The sequence below is a fragment of the Ochlerotatus camptorhynchus genome, unplaced genomic scaffold (assembly GCF_037179485.1).
Source record: "Ochlerotatus camptorhynchus isolate MF236.1 unplaced genomic scaffold, CSIRO-AGI_Acam_v1.1 ptg000204l, whole genome shotgun sequence".
Classification (NCBI taxonomy): Eukaryota; Metazoa; Arthropoda; class Insecta; order Diptera; family Culicidae; genus Ochlerotatus; species Ochlerotatus camptorhynchus.
In genome coordinates this window covers 336,378-359,018 of record NW_027040694.1, presented here as the reverse complement: position 1 = coordinate 359,018, position 22,641 = coordinate 336,378, and the positions used below count along the sequence as shown (strand labels likewise).

The 22,641-nt window shown below is 40.6% G+C and overlaps 1 protein-coding gene across 1 annotated transcript in view; it reads right to left on the bottom strand.

Moving 5' to 3' along the window:
* The window catches only part of ChLD3 (Chitin and LDLR binding deacetylase 3), a 44,222-nt gene extending 35,389 nt beyond the window's left edge, over positions 1–8,833 (bottom strand). Inside the window, exon 1 of the mRNA XM_065224087.1 lies at positions 8,716–8,833. Within this exon, the coding sequence (XP_065080159.1) occupies positions 8,716–8,770 (55 nt within the window). The 5' untranslated portion in view covers positions 8,771–8,833. The remainder of the gene's footprint in view (positions 1–8,715) is intronic.
* Between the last annotated feature and the right edge of the window lie 13,808 nt (positions 8,834–22,641).

Genomic DNA, 22,641 nt, shown 5'->3' with positions numbered 1-22,641 from the left:
AAGTTCGAAGGAAGTTCGACTTGAACCTTCACTTAAACTTGTAAGCAACTTTGGAAATATCAATTTAAGAAATGTTGTTTACTTTTGGAGATTAAAACGGTGTTCTGCTCCAAGCTTGACTATAGGTACAAAAGCGTAAAATAGTTTTTTCGAAAACGATAAAAAATAATGGCTTGTTTTACTATCATCGCAATAAACTGCTGGTGAAATGGGAATCGGAAAACAAAGCTGTCGACAGTCTAGTATGTTTTTTTAAATAGCAAATACCTAGGCATTAGACTGATGCAAAATTTGAAATTTTCACTCCACAGTGCTCAAACGGTTCCAAATTGGGTTCTTTAAGGGTATTGAGGTGAATGCATATTCGTAATCTGCATTAAAAATGGAACCCAAACCCAAAATTTCATATATGTTGGTACACTGGAACTATTTTAAATAAGTACGATTACATTTGCAAAAATCACCTTATTAGCGCGAGATGAAAGTGTGTGGGTTCGAAAAAAATATCGCTTTGCTCAGAAAACGAAGCTTTTTCAGATGAAATATTAAAAACGATATATTTTTCAAAATTAAAGAACCCAATTGGGTCTTGATTAGCCTCGCAAAATTTGAACTCGTTTAGTAAATTTGCTACAATCACTGCTATCATTTTCAAAAGGATAGTGATGTGGTGAATTGTTTGATAGATATGAACTGAAATCATGGTTTCTCCATAGTATTTTCCATATAAACTTCAAATGGTTTGTGCCAAGTCAGTTTCTCACTAAATGAGTTCAAGTTTTGGGAGGCTAATCAGGGCCCAATTTCGAACCGTTTGAGCACTGTGCATCAGCCTAGAGGCTGTTCATTAGCTACGTAAACAGTTTTTTGGGATTAATGACCCCCCCCCCCTCACACCCTCCCCCTACGTAGACAATTGTCTATACATTGTTTTTTTTTTTAATTTTGTATGGGCCTTGGATAATTGTCACCCCCTCAACTGTCTACGTAGTTTATGAACAGCTCCTGATCTTATTTGCTTGACAAGATCAACAGCCGACCACATCTAAACATGCTCCAATATAAAAAAGAAATTGATTACCGATCTTCCAAGACAATCATTGCTTCCCTTCAGTGAAAGATAATATAGGATTTCGTCTCACCGTACATCGGAATTTCAGCCATGACTTTTTGGAACAGCTGCTTTCGTCACGGATCAATTTATCTTGTTCTACGATACTGTTTGCGTTTGGTCAGAACGAAATGTGTCCACTCTTTGATTTTTGCAGCCATTGATCTGGAACGACCGACAGCTCCTTACAGCCTCGAGCGTTCAATGTTTCTACTACAGCGAATGGTATTGCGTTCCACTACCATACCTTAATGATTTTCTGAATAAAGCAAGTCGCAAAACAGGTAAATTTACTACAATTAAGTCAATTTGTTTCGTACTTTTTGAGGTTTCTGAAAACTTCTGCGGAAAACAAAACAAGCTGTCAAACGTCAAACGGTGCAAGTTCACAATAGACTTTCACGTTCACATAGAGCAGTGGTATGTACATCGGTTTCAAAGAGGAGGACTCGAGATCGAGACTTGTGGTAAGTAATTTAAAAACATGTTTCAAACATTTATCTTCCGACAACGCAGCAGCTCATAATAAATTAGAAGAGAACGTGGTAAACAGCAGAATAAAAGATATATTTGTTTTCTATTTTGGTTTGTGGATTTCATTCAAGTTTTCTTTTTGGGCTGAATAACATTCCCTCCAACGGTTAAACGAACCTTTTGTGAACTTTCAAGTTCTCTTTAAAAGCGAAACAGCATTCTATTAGAAGCTTAAACATCGAATGTGAACTTGGAAGTTCGGTTAATTACTTAAAAAGTAAGCTGAATAGAATTCTCTTCATAATCTTTCGATTAAAGGGTGATACGGTCAAAATTTGGTCAATATCAACTTGACGTATTTCTTTCAATTTTGCATTTAAAAAACCTGAACACCCCTCATTTTGAAGGTGTGTGTGTGTAGAATGTTGCTCCTATTTTGATTTTGGAATTCACTCTTCAGTTGTCAAAATGCCGTCCAAGCAAGAAGAGCAGCGTATCTAAATTGTGCTCGCGCATCGCGAAAATCCGAGCTACTCGCACGCAAAGTTGGCAAAATCGCTAAAAGTTGCCAAATCAACCGTTACAAAAGTGTTTGGGGAACGTTTGTCGACAGCCAGGAAGTCTGGATCGGGGGGAAATCGAAAACCGGAAGCCGCTGAGACGACAAAGAGAGTTGCCGGTAGTTTCAAGCGAAACCCTAACCTCTTTCTCCGAGATGCCGCAAATAAGCTGGGTGTATCGTCTATAACCGTGCATCGAGCCAAAAAACGAGCCGGACTATCGACTTACAAGAAGGTAGTGACTCCAAATCGCGATGATAAACAAAATACGACGGCCAAAGCGTGATCCCGGAGGCTGTACACGACGATGCTGACGAAGTTTGACTACGTGGTAATGGACGATGAAACCTACGTCAAAGCCGACTACAAGCAGCTTCCGGGACAGGAGTTTTATACGGCAAAAGGAAGGGGAAAGGTAGCAGATGTTTTCAAGCACATGAAACTGTCAAAGTTCGCAAAGAAATATCTGGTTTGGCAAGCCATCTGTACCTGTGGCTTGAAAAGCAGCATTTTCATAGCTTCTGGGACTGTCAACCAAGAAATTTACGTGAAAGAGTGTTTGAATAAACGTCTGCTGCCTTTCCTGAAGAAACACGGTTGTTCCGTACTGTTTTGGCCGGATTTGGCATCTTGCCATTACGGTAAAAAGGCCATAGAGTGGTACGCCGCCAACAACGTGCAGGTGGTTCCCAAGGACAAGAACCCTCCCAACACGCCAGAGCTCCGCCCAATTGAGAAATACTGGGCTATTGTCAAGTGGAACCTAAAGAAGACCAAAAAAACTTCTAAGGGCGAGCAGCAGTTCAAGGCAAACTGGCTTTCTGCGGCGAAGAAGGTGGACAAGGTGGCTGTACAAAATCTGATGGCAGGGGTCAAGCGTAAGGCCCGGCAATTCGGATTTGGAAAAGCGGAAGCCTAACTGAATATTTTTCCTGAATTTTATACTAATTGAACTTGAAAAAGAAATTTAATTTAATTTTTTAAATAAACGATTTCACCGATTTACACGCGTTTTCCCTTGACCAAATTTTGACCGATCACCCTTTAGCTGATAAAGCCAAAAAAGGGCTTTTATTCGAACTTTTGGTTGCTTGGGATGCTAGTTTGATTTAGTTTTGAAAAGGAAACTAGGACTCACTTCTCTGTGGGGGGTGTTTTTCGGGTTTGTGGAATCATTGGATGCTGTAGTGGTGTTTTGTGCTTGTCAGATGCAGTTAGTTGGGAGGTATGTGTTTGACACATGAAGCTTGTCGGTTTCGCTTTCGGTGCGTTGCAGTCGGCGAGTTTGTGACTCGTGAGCGTTCACTCAGTGAGCGCTCACGAGTAGTAGAATCGCTGATTGTGACGCGCTGGAAGAGATGGTGACGGGTTTTGTCTGCCGGGCACGTTGTTCGCAGGCTTTTCAGTTCTAATGATTTCATAGTTCCGAAAAAACAATTGTTTATGGCGGGTGAGTGGAAGCAGCCCTGCTCTTCGAATCTAATCAAGAGAAGGCTGAATAATTTGGGGAGGTAAGTTAATCTGGCTGAGATTCTATATTCACATTCCGGTTCAATTTTAATTTTTAGGTGGCTCCTTTAGTAGGTAGTATTTCACTGAGTTATTTTTTTTTCTATTCTATTAAGTGCATTTTGAACTTTTCGTGGCTGTCGGGACGCTGTTGCCCTGTTTACATTATGCTGGTCAGCTTTTGACGTAGGATTACGTCTTTGGGCAACATATTGGGGGTGAAATTAAAAAGAATCGAGCGCGTTACGAAAAGTGGTCAGGTTTTGACCACTTATAACTCTGTCAATAGCTGATGGATTTTAATTCAAAACAAGCCAATCGATTTGTAATTTTTCTACAAAGCTGCTAAAATGAATACTTTATAAATCTTTAATAGGTCACTATTGAAAATTACACAAATGTCACACGTTTCCCTAAAAAAATTGTCGCCAAATATTGATACCGAGCACGTAATCCTACGTCAAATCTACGGTCGAGTCTTGGATACAACTTCCTAATTTTTTGCTAGCAGGTGGCTCATTAGTGCTAGTGCAACAGAATAAGTGTAAACACCCCATTAGTAATGCGCAATTCGATAGAGCTTACCAAACGCTTTCTGGGCTTGTGTAGTTTGGAATTTAGTCGGTACGGACACGAATATTTGTAAGGAGGATCTAGTAGTAGAAAATTTGTAAGGAGGATCCTGGAAGGGCCTCCAAAATTCTGACTTATGCGCCAGACGACGAGAGTCGTCTGTCAGAACTCAGATCGGTTTGCCCTGCTAGCTGTTTGTCCAACCTGTAACTATTAAAACCTTTCCCTCACCCTACCTTCTCCTAACTGTAATATGTGGTCCCTAAACGTGAGCCAATCGACTGGTATTGAATCCCCTCTCCCCTTTCTTCCCCTACTAATATAAACTGTCTTCCCTACTGGATGTGGTGTGTTCGTGTGGGTACTAAAGAAACGGTTCAGGTACTTACAGCTTCCGTCGATCGTTGGATTACCTTGCACCAACCACGGACGGGAATTTTGGTAAAGAGAGATGATCGAACCGATTTGTACCTTCCTAAAAAGTTGTCCTTGCTCTCTTTCTACTCTCTATATACAATTTTCACACTGTAGTACTCTAACGGAACTATCAACTCTATACTTTCATCTCCTCATCTATCGTATAAAAATTACCACATTAGTCTGTTATATGAAATTAGCATCTTCAACTAGGATAGACTGTTTAAATTGCTTTCACAATCACTTAGACTTTGTTTCGATTAGCTTCTAGATTAACTTTTAAAATGTTCAATTTAAGACTTTACAGTTCGGCAATTTAAGACTTTACAGTTTACAATTAACTGACATGCTACTCCCCTTATTACCATCATTACCTACTGATTCGAGCACTTCCCAGGTAACAATTCAAGCTGAACATTGAGAACAGAAGCTGATTATTGGTTGATTTAAGGTGTACAAAGCTGATTAACATCAGGCTGAATATATTGTTGATTAGTAGTGCATGAAGCGAATTGTACCCCCATAATCCAACCTCAATAAGTTAGCTGATCTAAACATTGAACAACCCTTATTTAAGCTTAACACAATTCTCCACAAATCAGCAATGCGTTACACATATTTTGATAGCTTGATTTGTTAAATGTCGTCAGTGTCTGTGTCCCTCGTTGCATGTCCGACATTTTAGTTCTTTTAAATTCACTGCCTACCTTTCTAATTACAAGCAGTGGCAGCAGTAAAGACAACGAAAAGGAGATTTTTAGGAATAGCTGGTAGATGTGGGCTGCGACAAGTATACATTTGTATTCCTGTGTTTTGTCTGTTATACTGAAGTTTCAGACCGCATTTCAAAAATATTAGTTGTTGTTTACAATTCTGCATTACTGTATAATACTCTTCCGGTTGCTGTTATTCAACTTAAATTTGACGTGCTTCAAGTTAATGGTCATACCTTTTGCCACACATATGCTTAAATGGTCCAGTAGGTATGGTTGACGCCTGTGATTCAGCGACTGCCGGTTCGAATCCCAAAATCTAAAGGTAATTTTTAAACTTATATTAACAACATAAATATGTAAATTCAATTAGTCAGCAACAATTTAAAGCAGTTCCATATAAATGCATAAGATATGAAGCGGTCTTCCATTATTATTTTTGAAATAAAACTAGAAGGCTGAACAAGGGTTGGAAAAGACTGTTATGTAATGCCTTAAACAGCTTATAATGTACATTACTGTTCAGCTTTTGGCTGATTAAAATCACCAGATTTAGATGTTTAAAAGCTGAACAAAGGTTAACGTGGTCTATGTACAGCAATTATTCAATCTAAGGCTGAATTAAAAATCGATTAAACAACACTTGTTAAGCATCAAATTGGTACCTGGGTTTGGTTGTCTATTTCTAAGGCGCAAATTAAGGGGAAGCTCACCGGCCCAAAAATAAAAAAATATTTTCGGTACGTTTTTATTTTTCTAAAAATATTGGGAAAAATTATCAAAAATCCAAGAAAATCAGTTTCTTTCTTAGATTTTTGTCAAAAATTACATGCAAAAAAAATTTTTCTATCCCATCATGAAAAAAAATTGGACTCTCAGAAAAACCGAAAAGTTGATGTTTTGTGGTTTTTTGAGTCCAACTTTATGCCATAATGACTTATAAAACATGTTTTTGCACGTGATTTTTTTTTTTAAATTAGAAAAAATGTGATTTTTTTAGATTTTTGATACTTTTTTTCAATATTTTTAGAAAAATCAAAACGTAATTATTTTTTTCGAAGCGGTGAACTTTCCCTTAATACCAAAAATAGGGTTGTTAATGAAACTTGAACTGTAAGTCAGTTTCATATTTAGGGAGGAAACCAAAATTAATCAACTTGCCAATATAGGCTATCACATTTATTTTGGTGGCACTCTGCTAATAAGCTATTTTTATTATTATTTGTTTTTTATGCTGTTTCGCGCGGCGTTCGGAACTTACTCGGTTTACGGAACTCACTTAGTTTAGATATTATATACTTAAACAGATTTATTGATTCAATCGGAGTACTGTATCCTTTGACGGATGGTCCCGGACGTATCCTTTTACTTGTTAATATATTTATTCTATTTTGTCAAGTGCATTTTTAACTTTTCGCGACTGTCAGATTTAACGTGGTCCACGGAGCTTATGGGATTCACAATTCAATACTAATTCAATCGGATTACTACGCGGATATATTTTTTGCTTCGTTAATACGCACTCACAACACAGCATTTTTTCCAGAACTTTCTTCAAACAATATACTGGAACCAGTGTTCAAACTGCCAACATAGACTAGTCCTTCTGTAGTATTGTCGAAAGATAAAAGCAAAATTTACTCACATCTGTCAGGTTTTGAAAACTAAGCTGTCACGCAGCTCCACTCTGATACCATAAAAAAGTATCCAAGTAAACAACTTTAAGTCCGGAGTGATTTGAGATTTGGGCGTGGTTGCTTTTGTGAACAGGCAAGTCAATCGCCGAATTCTCTAGAATAATGGATCAATCTCGTAAACAAACTAAACCAAATGGTACAGGAATCATTCATCTACCTGATAGTGTTATTAATTTTCGAGATCGAGATTTGGTTCGCGAGAGGTCGGCGATTGACGTGTTTGTTTGCGGGTGCGATTGTTCCCGAGTCTCAAATCACTCCGGGTGGGTTCAGTGTGAGACAATGTCACTGATATATGCTACCGTTGGTTGGGCATTCAAATGAAATTATTACTTTGAAAAACTAATCCTGGTTGTGTCTATTTTTCGTTTGCATGTAACACTATTTGATATTACTAACCATATCAAATCTATGATGCACCGAGTATTTATTCCGGGTGGCGAGCGAAGAGGAGGAAGATGACTATACAGTGTGGGTGTTACCATAGAGCCCCTTCTCGGAACGAGTGTATTGTTGATGGACCTGGTCTACGATTCAGGGTTGGCTTCTGTGATTTTTTTTTCCTTGATTTGTTTTCTGTGCTGAGCACCAATGCTACCGACGCCAGGGAGGCAGCTCCCACACCTGGACCCTACCTATCGACCCATCAACTCATGAACCGGGGACCAACGGCTTTACTTACCTTCAGAAGGAAGGCGTGATCAGAAATGTTATGCCTCAGAACATCACGGCGGCGCCGACTGGGATTGAACACAGGCCTGCTGGGGTGAGGCTTTTGTGATGATTGGTATCACATAAAAGGTAAAATATGTGGCACCATCTTCATCGAAATGTAAGTATTATTGTCAATAATCATAACTAGATGATATGCAAATTTATATGATAGGTAACTGAATTTACAAGAATTACAGGTACTGCAAAACATGGTCCTCTGTACGTTTACTTTCCAACTTTTACTATTACTACTGTTACTCTGACTATCCTCTACTTTCCTCTCTATTCGGCATCTTAAGCAGGATTTACTTGATCCCTGTGATTATTATTCTGTGGTGCCAAATCATTACCTCTACCGTTGTACTGTATGGACAATAATGTTTTACTGGAGACCCCCTTCTGTGCTTGAAAATGAAAATGAAAATGAAGTTCAAAATGAATCTACATGTTTGCTGCTGCGTTTAATTTTCAGTTCTGTATGACTTCTGGATGACCAGGATTAGTGCTAGGGATAACGCGAATTGGCGGGACTCCGTGAACCTTGTCCTTAAACTACTGCGTCCATTGATTCGAACTTTTGTAGTACATCCCTGTTTACTGTACGCATCATGCAAGCCGAACACCATTAATTTTTATCTTTTATGCAAAACTGTAAAAGAATCCTACATTCCTCGGTTTGGTGTACATTTCTTGACGTTACCATTCGAAAAATAACAAGGTTGTATTTTCCGACTGGTTGTCGTCAAGCCGTAATTACCAGGATGTTTTTGTAGCTTTTCAGTGTTTTGGTTCTCTCATTCCGTTGGATAATTAGCTTCGAACTTTCACTTCGCTTCCCCCAATATTACGCAATTACGCGCCACATGCCGTTTTTGCTCGCCAGCATCCAGACCAGAACCTGCACCACACATTCATATAACTTAGACAAATCCCGCTCGGGTACGTACCGTTTCCAGTGAAAGTAAATAGCGCTGCCGTTGCAAAAAGTATAAATAGATCCATTCCGGCAGCTGTCTTGTGTTGAACCGTCCGTCGACCAACCGCCCAGTTGTGGTCAGTTTGTATATCGTTATGCCCCGCAGAGGTTTTTCCAGCTTCCTCGTCGTCGTCGAATATTGAACGGATTAATTTTCCGTCTGCTTCAGTGGGCCATCACACTTCACACCGTAATTTATTTATTTGATTTCAAGTCGTTTCTTTTCCCACGGCGCAATGTTGTTTTGATTCCAACCACACCGAACCGAATTCGAGCAACGATTGTTCAGCGAAGAATCCACTAAAAAAAAATTGTTTGTATTTCACCGAACCACTCTCATTACCGCTACAGTTACACCACTTCCGAGGCACTTTTATTTACCAACTCGAACATTCGTTTGTTCACAATTCAACGCCCTCTCCAGCGCGGATTGCAAGTCACACTGTCACACACGAATTTTCACAAACTCGAAGTTTTCCCTTTCAGCATCGTTTCGGAGCACGAAGGAAAAGCCACCAAACTTGATCTTGATCGCGACTTTTACTTTACAACTGACGCCTCATCCCGACGGGTGACGACGACGACAACGACGATAAAAGAAAACACGCATCCGATCACCTTCGCAGTTGGTTTTCCTCTGGTGCACGCGACTCGAATCAAACTCTCCGTTGATGCAGTTAATGCTCGACCGAATCGACGAGACTTTTCCTTTCCGTTCGTTCGATCGGTGCAGCGTGCTGTGATCTTCTGGTCTGGTTGGTTGGTGGGCAGACTCTGTTGATCATGCGCGCGTGCTCTCTTTAGGGCTGCTAGGTGGGAGTGAATCGAACGGCGGACTGCTCGCTCAGCTGCTGCGGATCAGTGCACTCCTAATTAATGTATATAGATCGTTTACCATCCGAAATGAGAGATAAAACAATGTACTGGAGTGAAATTGCCGGTTCGATCGCAAGGGTGTCCTATGTGGTTGAAATTGAAGTTTTTTCCGTGATGCAATTTTATGTGCGACACCCTTTCTACAGCCATTTCATAGCAAAAGGATATAGTGGTTCTCAGAATTTCATAAAAAAATTGTAGTTTTGTTCCTTATTGCAAAATATGAGACCAGTATTTTTTTTAATTTTGTCATTAGGGTGACCATTTCCATTTTAGGGTGGTCGAAAAAAGTTTTTTTTTGAATTTATAACTTGGGCCGATTTCAAAGATCAAAATATCAAATGAAAGATAATTAAAAATATTTTATAGAAAAATATAATGATCTAAAAATAAATGGATTTTGTATTGAAAAACATTGATTGTATTTGTATTTTTATGGTTTTCATGGTTTGAAGACACACATACAAAAACATCAGCGACGTATTTTTTAAAATTATTTTTGACTTATATTTTTTGGAAGTTATTAAGTTTTGGATTTTCGTTCAATACTCCTATGAGAATATAAAATAGGTATAGATTCCACACAAACAATAACCATAAGAAGCACCTAACCACTAATTCCGGATTTCATCCGAACTCTATGCGGTATGGTCGCACCATCTATGATATAGTTTGTGTATGGTACCCGTTTATAAGGGATGTGACTATGTTTCAATGGAGACGCATGGTTGTGTAGTATTCTTTATAGTGATATTCTTCAGTATCATGAATACACTATATTTGACATCAGTACACTCAATTCTGTTTTAAAGCGATTGTATTTCGCCTTTATTTTTGATCATGCGTTCTCGAATTGCAACCAAATCTAATGTAAATTGTTTCAAACATTCTCAATAAAAAAACATAGAAATATATTCGAAACTCAAACGCCACTAGCCAAATACATCCGTATAAACCATAGGTCCACCGTTGTATAATTGGCAATGTACCCGTGTAGTGAATGGTAATTGTGGGTTCGCATCCCACCGGAGCCCTTGGATTTTTTTTGCAAATTTTCTCCCACACACCCCAAGTAACAATTCAAGCTGAACAGTAAGAACAGAAGCTGATTATTGGTTGATTTAAGGTGTACAAAGCTTATTAACAGCAGGCTGAATATATAGTTGATTAGTAGTGCACGAAGCTTATTGTATCCGCGTAATTTAACCTCAATAAGTTAGCTGATCTAATCAGCAATGCACTACAAATATTTGATAGCCTAATTGGTGAAATGTAGTCAGTGCCACTCGTTGCATTTCCGGCATTTTAGTTCTTGTAAAATCATTGCCAACCAAACTAAATCCAAGCAGAGGCAGCAGCAAAGACAAGGTAGATGAGCTTTTTAGGAATAGCTCCAGGTATACGTAGGCTGCGACGACGTCGGAAGTATTAACATTTGTATTTCTGTGTTTTGACTGCTATTTTTTACTGAATTTTCAGACAGCATTCCAAAAATATAATTCAATTATGGCACTAAAATAGCTTCCACATGACCATAGAAATAATTCGCGCACTTGTGTCTACATTGTGTTAACTACACTTGAAAATGAGAGGAATGTTTTACTGTCACCAGTTGTTTACAATTCTGCATTGCTGTATTATACTCTTCCGGTTGCTGTTATTCATCTTAAATTTGACGTGTTTCAAGTTAATGATCATACCTTTTGCCACACATATGCTTAAGTGGTCCAGTAGGTATGATTAATGCCTGTGAATCAGCGACTGCCGGTTCGAATCCCGAAATGCAAAGGTAATTTTTAGACACTATATACACTGCAATATAAATATGTAAATCTAATTAGTCAGCACCTTGTTTGCAATCCCATTGAAATATATAAGATTTTAGTTTTAGCTTATTTTTTTCTAATCAAACTAGGCTGAACAAGGGTTGGAAAAGACTGTTCTTTAATGCCATAAAAAGCTTAATATTTATATAACTGTTAAGCTTTCGGCTGATTAAAATCTCCAGATTTAGATGTTTAAAAACTGAACAAAGGTTAAAATAGACAACAATTATTCAAACTAAAGCTGAATTAAAATCGATTAAACAACACTTGTTAAGCATCAAATTGTTACCTGGGGTGTTTTGTTTTTTTTTTGTTTTTGGTCATAACTCAAAACCAGGGATCGGGTGCTAATTTTCTGCGAGTAAAACACACGCTGTTGCGAAACAGCGCTATCATTTCCAAAGAGACGTGGTGCAGCACATTCAATTCTTCTTGTGTTGGAGAGCTGCCGCTAGAGTGTTAAGTCTCTTTCTCTCCCTCTTTTGCTTCTCCTAGAGTGTGCTTTTTCTATTGCTGTATTAGGATAGCTAGCAGACGAGGTAGCTTCTATGTGCCTTTATGGGGTGCTTACATCTGTGCCGAGGGGGACGACACATCTAAATCTCAATTTTAGATACTCAAAAAATCTCACACTAGCGAATCAATCTTCGAAAAATCTTCTTGCATTTCTCGCATATACTTGCATCGCGCATCATTTTTTTGCAGGAAATTTTCAGAACCGTCATCAATCTTCTTTCTATCTACTCATCGTGCGAGCAGCTAGCCACAGCACAACACAATCTTTCCTGCAGCGTAGATAGAGTCGTCTCCCTCGATCTGTGCGGATTTTCTAGCGCTAGTGTACTCGCCAACTAGCACGAATTTCAGTTGCTCCTGCTGGTAGACGTTGATGCCCTGTTTACATTATGCTAGTGAGTTTTTTGCTAGCAGCTAGCTCATTAGCGCTAGTAAAATAGCATAAGTGTAAACACCCCATTAGCATTATTCATTTTCCAAGCGTCGACAGACCAGTGGTGAAGGCACGGACCCCGTTATATCAGCCTTCTTGGTTGGTTTCCAGTTTGCTTCGCTTTATGTTTTTGGCATTGTTATATTTCATAAGGTAATTTAATGAAAATCATACCGAATTTTACTAATAGTTTACTTCGCTAAGTGTACCGTGGTGGATTAATCAACATTGGACCTAGGATTTTTAATAACTTAAAGTTAGTTTGGGCTCTTAAATTCACAAAACCTTTGGTTCTTAAATATTCTATTGGAAAAAAAATGGTGCAATTTTCGGAGGTTTTTTTCTTTAGGGCCGTTTCCAAATATTTATATAGTAAATTACGATAAAATTAATTAATTCAAATAAGGACTGCGCGCTACTTCATCGTTCTATGTGCTAATACCATAAAAATAAAACTTTCAGATTAATTACAAATGATGTAGGTAAAATGAGCGATTTTGGGGCGAGAGTATTATGAACCGAAGTGGAGTACGACGAAGTGGTGCGGAGCCCTATTCCCCTAAAGAATATTTTAAAGCCAATCGATTTAGGACTGTTAGCACTCAAATTTGATGTTTCCGCCACTTCGGACACAGCGTGCGCGTGTGAAGCAAACTGCTCCTGCGGGACAGGATGTCAGATAAATAGCCTAACCCAGTTTAAAGATTGATACTTGAAAATTTAGTGGACTTTTTCTGTTCCCACACTGACCCAAAATAGCTTCTTCACAACAATTAAATGTGTTATATTTACATCGAACTTTAAAAAAATCTGCATGAAATCAAGCATCAAAATTGGTATTTTCCCACGCTGTTGAACACCATACAGTCACTGCGACATATATTTTATGAGTGTCATGCACCCAGCCTAACGTTTACAGTAATTCCTGTAAATCTCTAAGCCATGTCCGATTGAAAAGTGCTCCTCCCGTCATAACACAGTGCACTACTCGATTGTGCTATATGCAAGTAGCACCTGTGCAGTCCAACTACTCTCTCCTAGGATAAAATCTCTCTCTCCTTTGTCTCTTTCTCTTTCCAAATGTAAGGGACCCACTCCCGTATTTGAGAGTAGCACAAGAACTTCTAGGGAAGATAATGTTAGCCCCGAGTTCAGATTGACGGTGACGAAATCGAGATGGTCGATGAGTTCGTGTATTTGGGCTCACTGGTGACCGTCGAAAATGATACCAGCAGAGAAATTCAAAGACGCATTATGGTAGAGAATCGTGCCTACTTTGGACTCCGGAGGACGCTCTGTTTGAATAAAATTCGCCGCCGCACAAAGTTGACTGTCTACAAGACGCTGATTAGACCGGTGGTCCTCTACGGCCACGAGACCTGGACTATGCTCATGGAGGACCAACGTGCCCTTGGTGTTTTCGAACGGAAGGTGCTGCGTACCATCTACGGTGGAGTGCAGATGGATGACGGAACTACGAATTGCACCAGCTGCTGGGAGAACCATCCATCGTCCACAATGCAAAAATTGGGCGACTACGGTGGGCTAGGCACGTCGTAAGAATGCCGCACGACGACCCAGTGAAAATGGTTCTCGAAAGCGACCCAACAGGAACAAGAAGAAGAGGCGCGCAGCGGGCAAGGTGGATCGACCAAGTAGAAGGCGACCTGCGGTCTACGAGGCTGGCGAAGTGTAGCCATGGATCGAGTAGAATGGAGACGACTTCTTCGGACAGCAGAGGACAACAAGGCCTTAGCCTGATTGGTAAAGTAAGTAACCGGTGTTTTTTGCGCCACTCCGAGTTTTTAGTCGATCCCTGCTCAAAACCAGTAAGAGACACCAACCAGTGAAAGATAAAAAGTTTTCAAGCATGAAAAAATCATTAGAAACATTTTCAATACCCTTACAATGATTGATTTTCCATTCGATTTCCATTCACCGTGAACATTTTAGTGGAACACATGAGATAATTTTCTTATCATTTTACTACCCAATGTTCTTTCTACGATACTTGCTTCATGAGTTATGAATTTTGAAAGTACACGATGCCCGGGAAAATCCGAAAACATCCACAAAGATTTCTGGGAAAATTAACCATCTTAATTTTTTTTTCGATCATATAATTCTTAGACCCTTTGAACCAAACCTGTCCGGCAGTAAGTAAAAAAAATCACAAGATGAGATGTTTACGCCTTAAAGAAATAATGAATATCAAGATTCCACATGGAAATAGTTATAAGACATGGGATTAAGAAGATCTTCGGTGCATGCAATCTATTCAAATTCGAAATTCCAAGACTCCAGATTCAATATACAGGGGCTTACTATTGAAACGAAACTGGTTTGTTGAATATCATATTTCACGAAATTAAACCCAGTTGAAATGTTCTGTACTTCTATCATTCCACGGCAATTCCAATTCCATCTGCGGAATCATCGTTTACTACCACTCGAACTTTGAAATAAAACATTATTTTGAGATTTTTTCTTCTAGAACATCGAGAAAAGTTGCGCGTTTCATAAAAAACAATAGGTCAAGTTTTGTGAAATCGCTGGTAGAAAGTCACACCAAAACTGCTTGACAAAGTGGTCAATTGGCTATGTACGTTTTTTTTTGTGATTTTGAGTGAATGTAACTAAAATTTGAATATGTAAATTGACCGTGTTTCACTTATATATTTTTGCCAAAACATCAGCCTTATACATTCCATAAGACAAACCACACAGGTCCTATAAGAATGCATAAAAAGTATGTGTGACCGCTTATACATTTCATTTGACACATGATCTTCATTAACTTTTTGCAAGGCGTCTGCTTATTAGTTGACTTATACATTTTATGAATAATCAGCAATAGAAATTTGCCAAAAGGTATAAGGAGATTTCTATCCGCGTATGATTTTGACATTTTTGGGCAAACTAACAGCGGTAAAACTGACGGACGTATGACAGAACAAAACAGCTTACTCTTTCACACTTGCATCGCAGTGCATAATGCTCCAAAGAGTAGTCTGTTGCAGTCATTCTCGCCCACTATATTCATCACAATGATGTGAGCTTCGCCAAAATTCGTGATTGTTGCCCCCGTGTCAAACTCGTCTCTACTTTGAGTTACTCTCATTGGCCGTGTTTTATCGATTGAAGTTCTTTAACACTGAACCACATGGGACACCCTTGCTTGCAGCCCGCAAGCTTTGCACTCAATCGTCAACCGCATCGGAACCGTTCGTAGCGCAATTAGAGTGCAAAGAGATAGAAATTTCTTCACTTTTTCCACTTTGCCATCACTCGGCTAGCAATAATCGTGGGCTGTCGAATGCAGGTAGGTTGCCTGTTAATAATATCGTATAGCAGATCTCGTTCACTGACGACGGCAGAACGATCCGTTTTGGTAGGCACAAAGTCGAACCTTTAGTAGAGCGCGAATTTTGCACACGCGATCTCGGCAGTTGGTTTGGTCGGTGGTAAATACAACACCGATATGGTAGGGAGGAGCAGAGCGATCCAGACTTCGCGAACGACGCTTTGCAACTGACTCCTATCCGATCCGAGAGTTGGGGGCTGGTTTGAAGCTGGGGCGAAAGCTGCACCAGCGTTTTCACCCGAGTGCTATTTCAGTCATCATCATCATCATCATCATGATCAGTGTTAAACGGTAGAAAGGCTCTCGTTTTGCGGGGGATCACTCTCTTGGGGGAGCTTTTTCTTCATGCTATGGCGAATCTGGTGCACCACCGTTGTTGGTGGTTAGGTCTGTGTGTGTGAGGGGCACGGTGGATGCTGCAGTTGCTGCTGCTGGATCACTTTCTTGTGGCACGCCTGCATGTGTGGTGGTTGTTGCACTCTCCGAGGGTCGGCAACTACCAAGATCGTAGGATTCGATCCGTGTACAGCCGGTGGGCAAAATAGTGCTTTTATGGGTGGTCCACCTAGTGGGAGGTTGCTTTTGGTTTGTACTGCACTGGCTGCAAAATTGTTGCTTGCACTTGCTTTGAAAGAGGGATCGTAACAAATTCGATTGTATGCATTTTACGTTTGCTGGATGTGTAACTTTTTCTGTCGAGTTATCGAGTCGTTGTTCATTGTAAACAAAACCGGGCTTGGAATTTTATCTCAACTGTATGTAATGAATAATCCGGGTATCAAATTCTATGTAATTTATGCTATTGCAATGCATCAAATGGAATTAAAAATGAAGTCGAAATTCCAAGATCAAAGCAGATTTAAATATTCTTAAGCCTCTGTAACATTCTCAAGTATGAGTTTTCATAAGAAATTAGATAGCACAGAATACATAATTATGTAAAATTTTGAAAAACGATATTAACACTGATATTTTTAGATTACTCCAGACAAATAAAACTCTATCTTTCGGGAAATAGGAACTTCGGATTGGTATGCTAATAAGTAGATGTGGATGGTTTTCTCGAGACGATAAAACTATTCTAATTATTTATATTACAAATATAATACATTTTACTATGCAAAAATTTAATTTTCCTCGCTACTGTATTTCACTCATTGAACTTAAAAGATCCTTAACGAGGTTTATCTTCAGCATCTAAAAAAAAAATAGAGGCTTGAATTGTTTTCTTCAGGTTCTGGAAAATGGATATTTTGACGTAGGACTACGCCTGTGGTTTCTATATGGGAGGAAGCTTTTTGAAAACCGAAAATGGAACGTGTAACAAAATTATGAAAGATTTTGAGCGTTAATAACTCAGCTGCCCCTGGACCAATTTCAATAATTTTAACACCAATCGATCTGATGTATTTCTACGCATATGTTAAAATTAGGACTTTATCATTTTTCAAAATTCCCTTCTCCGCCCTGCAGAACGGAGCCCAGCCGCAGTCGTTAGATTTTAGCCGGTTCAACCGGCGAAGCTTCCGACGATTCTCCGCTGTCAACGGATGAGATCGTTACACTGCTGGCCCAGGCCATCATCATCAAGCGCACCTGCGCTACAAGAACACAACAGCTCCAAGCTATCATCTCCTTCGTCGCTAATTATGGTCCGTGAAGCCATAAAGATCGCCAACTGGAACGCTCGCTCCGTAGGGGCGAAAAACATTGAGCTTGCAGACTTCCTCCGCAAGCACGACATCGACGTGGGCCTTCTCATCGAGACCCACCTCAAGACTGGTGACAGCCTCTGGCTGCCCGACCACAGCATTGTCCGGCTTGATCGCACCAGCTCCAGGGGAGGCGGTGTCACGGTCATCATCAAGAAAGGCATCTAGTACTGCACCCTACCCCACTACCGCACTTCCATCATCGAGGCAGTCGGCGTAGAGGTGGAAACATCGACCGGAAACGCCTACTGCCCCCGGCAATGTACCGTTAGCAATGGTACAGCACATCAGTTCAAGAACGACCTTGCCATCATAACCCGCACCAATGCCCGCTTCGTAATCGGAGGGGACCTGAACGCCCGGCACGAGGCCTGGCGAAATTACCAGCAGAACCAGAACGGTCGCCTATTATTCGACCATTCCCAGCATGGTCTCTATTCCGTCTGGTTTCCGGACGAACCAACCTTCACATCACCGGCGGGCAACCCATCGACGCTGGACCTGTTCTTGGCAAACACTGGATTAGCCAAGCCGGTTGCCGTCAACGACCTGAGTTCGGACCACCAACCGGTGCTGACCGAGCTGGGCTACAACGTGGCCCCTGCACCGTGCCTGCGGAAGGACTACCATCGAGTCAACTGGGTCCAGTTTCGGCACGTGGTCGACCGCCACATCGTCGACAACCCACCGCTCGACACAGTGGAGGACATCGACCGGGCCCTGGAGGGTCTCCATCAAGCCATATCCGTGGCTGACGAAGAGTGCGTTCGACGAGTTCCTGTGAGGGGTAAGTTTCAAGAAATTGATTCCCACACCAACTCTTGATTCGGCTCAGAAATGTTCGTAGACGCCAGTTCCAGCGGACTGGGGATCTGCAGCGTAAATACGAAATGGTCGATCTGAATTGGCAGATCGCTTCCAGAATGGTCTCAATCCGGAACGAGAGTTTCGGGCGGCTCGTTCAGAACCTGGACGACCGTTCCAGACCATTCTGGAAGGTTGCCAAGGTGCTGAAGTCTCACCCCAAGCCCATTCCACCACTTAGAGTCAATGACGAACGGCTTATCACCAACGAAGAGAAAGCCAATGCGATTGGGGAGCACATTGCCCAGTCGCATTTGCTTGGCTCAAAAATCCCAAGTCCACTCGAGAACCAGGTTGCGCAGTGCCTCCAGACGTTAGATGCCTCCCCTTGTGCCGTCCCTCCAGAAGAACGGATTACAGAGGAACAAATTTGCTCAGCGCTGAAACACAGTAAGAACATGAAGGCTCCCGGGTTTGACGGAATATTCAACCTAGAGTTGAAAAATCTCAGCGCGAGGGTGCACTCGCTGCTGGCTGCCATCCTCAACAGGTGCCTGGAGCTGCACTACTTTCCAAGCATCTGGAAGGTGGCAAAAATCATCCCGATCCGCAAACCTGGGAAAGACCCTTCACTACCGTCAAGCTACAGACCGATTAGCCTGCTCTCAGCGCTGAGCAAGCTGTTCGAAAAATTGATCCTCAGCCGACTAAACAAGTTTGTGGAGGAACATGACATTCTTCTTCCGGAACAGTTCGGGTTCCGCAAGGGGCATTCCACCAATCATCAGCTAGTGCGGGTGATGAATAACATCCGAAGTAACAAAGCTGTATCCAAGTCCACAGCCATGGCTTTGTTAGACGTCGAAAAGGCGTTTGACTATGTCTGGCACGACGGACTTATATACAAGCTTTGTAACTCTAACTTTCCACCATACCTTGTGAAAATCACCCGTAACTACCTCCAGCAAAGGTCGTTCCGGGTGTCGTTGAATAGTTCCCTTTCGGGACAATTTCCGATCCCAGCAGGTGTTCCGCAAGGGAGTCTGCTGGGACTACTGCTTTACAGCATCTACACGTCGGACATCCCTCCTCTAGGAGACGGTTGCGTGTTCTTCCTGTTCGCAGATGACACCGCGATAGCCGTCAAGGGTAGGATGCCTCGTGAAATTACGAACAAGCTCCAACGATGCCTTAACACCTTTACTGATTATGCCACCACGTGGAAAATCAAAACCAACACCTCGAAAACCCAAGCGATCATGTTCCTTCACAGACAATCGCCAAAACTTAAACCGTCTCCCTCCTGTACCGTAATAATGGATGGTACAAGGGTTGAGTGGTCCGCTGATGTTACTTATCTCGGGATGTTGTTCGATGAGAAGCTCCTGTTCAGCTCGCACATAGAGAAAACCCTAGTTAAGTGCTCCGCCTTGGTTAGGTGTTTGTATCCGCTCATTTGCCGCAGATCCCGCCTCTCAAGGCAAAACAAACTGGCTGTCTACAAACAGATCATAGCCCCCGCGATCTTCTATGTCGCCCCGGTGTGGGAATCGTGCACTCAGACCCACAGGAACAAAATCCAGGTTGCACAGAATAGAGTGTTGAGGATGATCCTAGATCGTCCATTCGACACAAGAATAGCAGACCTCCATCAAGAGGCAGAAATTCCCAAAGTAGATTCCAAAATTGAGGATATGACAACCAAATATATCCAAAAATGCAATCTTTCTGAACATGCTTTAATAAGCAATTTGTACATAGTAGGTTAAGTGTATATAGTAGAGTAGGTTAGTTTTAAGCTGTAAATAGTAGTATTAAGTAGTTTCTCTTCAAATTCTAAAAACAAAACGAACCAATCCCACCAAGGTGGTCGACCGTGTACTAAGTCTAGGACTAATTCTGTAAAACAAATTTTGAATTTTGCCCATACCTAAAGATGAAGAAAGCAATTAAATCACTTAGACAAATGTATATGGTAATCATTCAAGTTGAACTGAAATAAAGATCATTTAAACTAAACTAACGCCCGTTCCATCATTGTCTATCCGATCGTCGACCCAGCAGCAGAGCAGCAGAGCAGCAGTACTAGAGCAGCGGCAGAGCCTAGGGGCGAAAGCGCAACTACGCCGAGTGCGTTGGTGCCAGTGCTCCGGTATACTGGGCCGCCGTCATGGAATGCTAAGCTGCTGCAGTTCTCAGTCGGTCGTATTCACCGTCTGCTCCGCAAGGACAACTACGCCGAGCGCGTTGGAAAAATGGCCCTTTTCAGGGCCACAACATTAGCAAGAAAGAGTTTAACGTACGTATGCGAGTATCTGACACCTCTGATATTTTCTGTTCTACTATATAAGCGTCCAACAAGGTCGCCCGTTCCATCATTGTCAACAACATCAGCCCAACAAAACGGCCCTTTTCAGGGCCACCAAACTTTCGCAAAAGAGTTATTAAGGAATATTCCTAAAATATAATATACAGTATGCAAAAAAAGTTTATCCACCCCCCTACCAATTTACAATTTATTTTTGTTTTTCTGGTAAAAATCAGTTTAATTTTATGAGTGTTCCTCCATGCTTTATCAATTTATGTTTATTTATCACATTGCCATTGAAAATACGGCGTTTATATCTTTTCTTGAGGTTTCATGTGATAAATTATGAAAAATGGTGAAAAATTACGCAAAAAAAGTTTATCCACCCCCAAACGGATACTATGATTTAAGTGTGTTTTACAGAGTTTTAGTGTGTATTCTGCAACTTTATCGAATGTTAACATTGTGCCTATCTGTCATTTAGTGCTCTTGAAGTTTTCGTGCTCAAAATTTCAGTTTTGTGTTCAAAATTGGAAGTTATTTGTTTCAAAATGCCCAAAAAAGACCAAATTTCGATCAGTATCCGAAATTCGATTATTGAACATCACAAAACTGACAAAAGCTACCGTGATATTGCTGATATTGTCAAGCTTCACAAAGATACGGTCGCTAGAATTGTGCAGATGTACAAAAAGTGTGGTTCTATCTCGCCAGCTAAGCGATCGGGGCGTCCTTCAAAGACAACTGACCGAATTGACAGAGCTATCGTGAAGAAGAAGTAGCTGGACCGGGGACTATCATCAGCTCCGAAAGATGCGAAACAGATTGAAAGCGAGTTTTTCATTCAACTGACATCACAATCCGTACGAAATCGTCTTCATAAGAAAAGTCTTAAGGGCAGAGTAGCTCTTAAGAAGCCATGGTTGTCCGCAATATATATAAAAAAAAATTGAAGTGGGCCCAGGACCACATTTCATGGACCAAAATTTTATGGTATCTGATGGTATGGTCTGATGGTATCAATGGTGACCCAAAGAGCATTACTTTCGTCTCGTCTGACCAGATTACCTTATTTCAGTCATCACTGGTCCATGAAATGTGGTCCTGGGCCCACTTCAATCTTTTTTTAATTTTTTTTTGCGGACAACCATGGCTTCTTAAGAGCTACTTTGCCATTAAGACTGTTCTTATGAAGACGATTTCGTACGGATTGTGATGTCAGTTGAATGAAAAACTCGCTTTCAATCTGTTTCGCATCTTTCGGAGCTGATAGTCCCTGGTCCAGCTCCGCCTTCTTCACGATAGCTCTGTCAATTCGGTCAGTTGTCTTTGAAGGACGCCCCGATCGCTTAGCTGGCGAGATAAAACCACGCTTTTTGCACATCTGCACAATTCTAGCGTCCGTATCTTTGTGAAGCTTGACAATATCAGCAATATCACGGTAGCTTTTGCCAGTTTTGTGATGTTCAATAATCAAATTTCGGATACTGATCGAAATTTGGTCTTTTTTGGGCATTTTGAAACAAATAACTTCCAATTTTGAACACAAAACTGAAATTTTGAGCACGAAAACTTCAAGAGCACTAAATGACAGATAGGCACAATGTTTACATTCGATAAAGTTGCAGAATACACACTAAAACTCTGTAAAACACACTTAAATCATAGTATCCGTTTGAGGGTGGATAAACTTTTTTTGCGTAATTTTTCACCATTTTTCATAATTTATCACATGAAATCTCAAGAAAAGATATAAACGCCGTATTTTAAATGGCAATGTGATAAATAAACATAAATTGATAAATCATGGAGGAACACTTATAAAATTAAACTGATTTTCACCAGAAAAACAAAAACAATTGTAAATTGGTAGGGGGGTGGATAAACTTTTTTTGCATACTGTACACAATTAAGTACAACACATAACAGACGTTATCCAACGCCAACCCTGCGGTCGTATCTAGTATACAACCCTTCCAACTTTTTTTAAAATTTTTAATTTGAACACTTTTTTTTTTAAATTCTTAAAAATAATTATACTTGAAGAAATTATCAAGA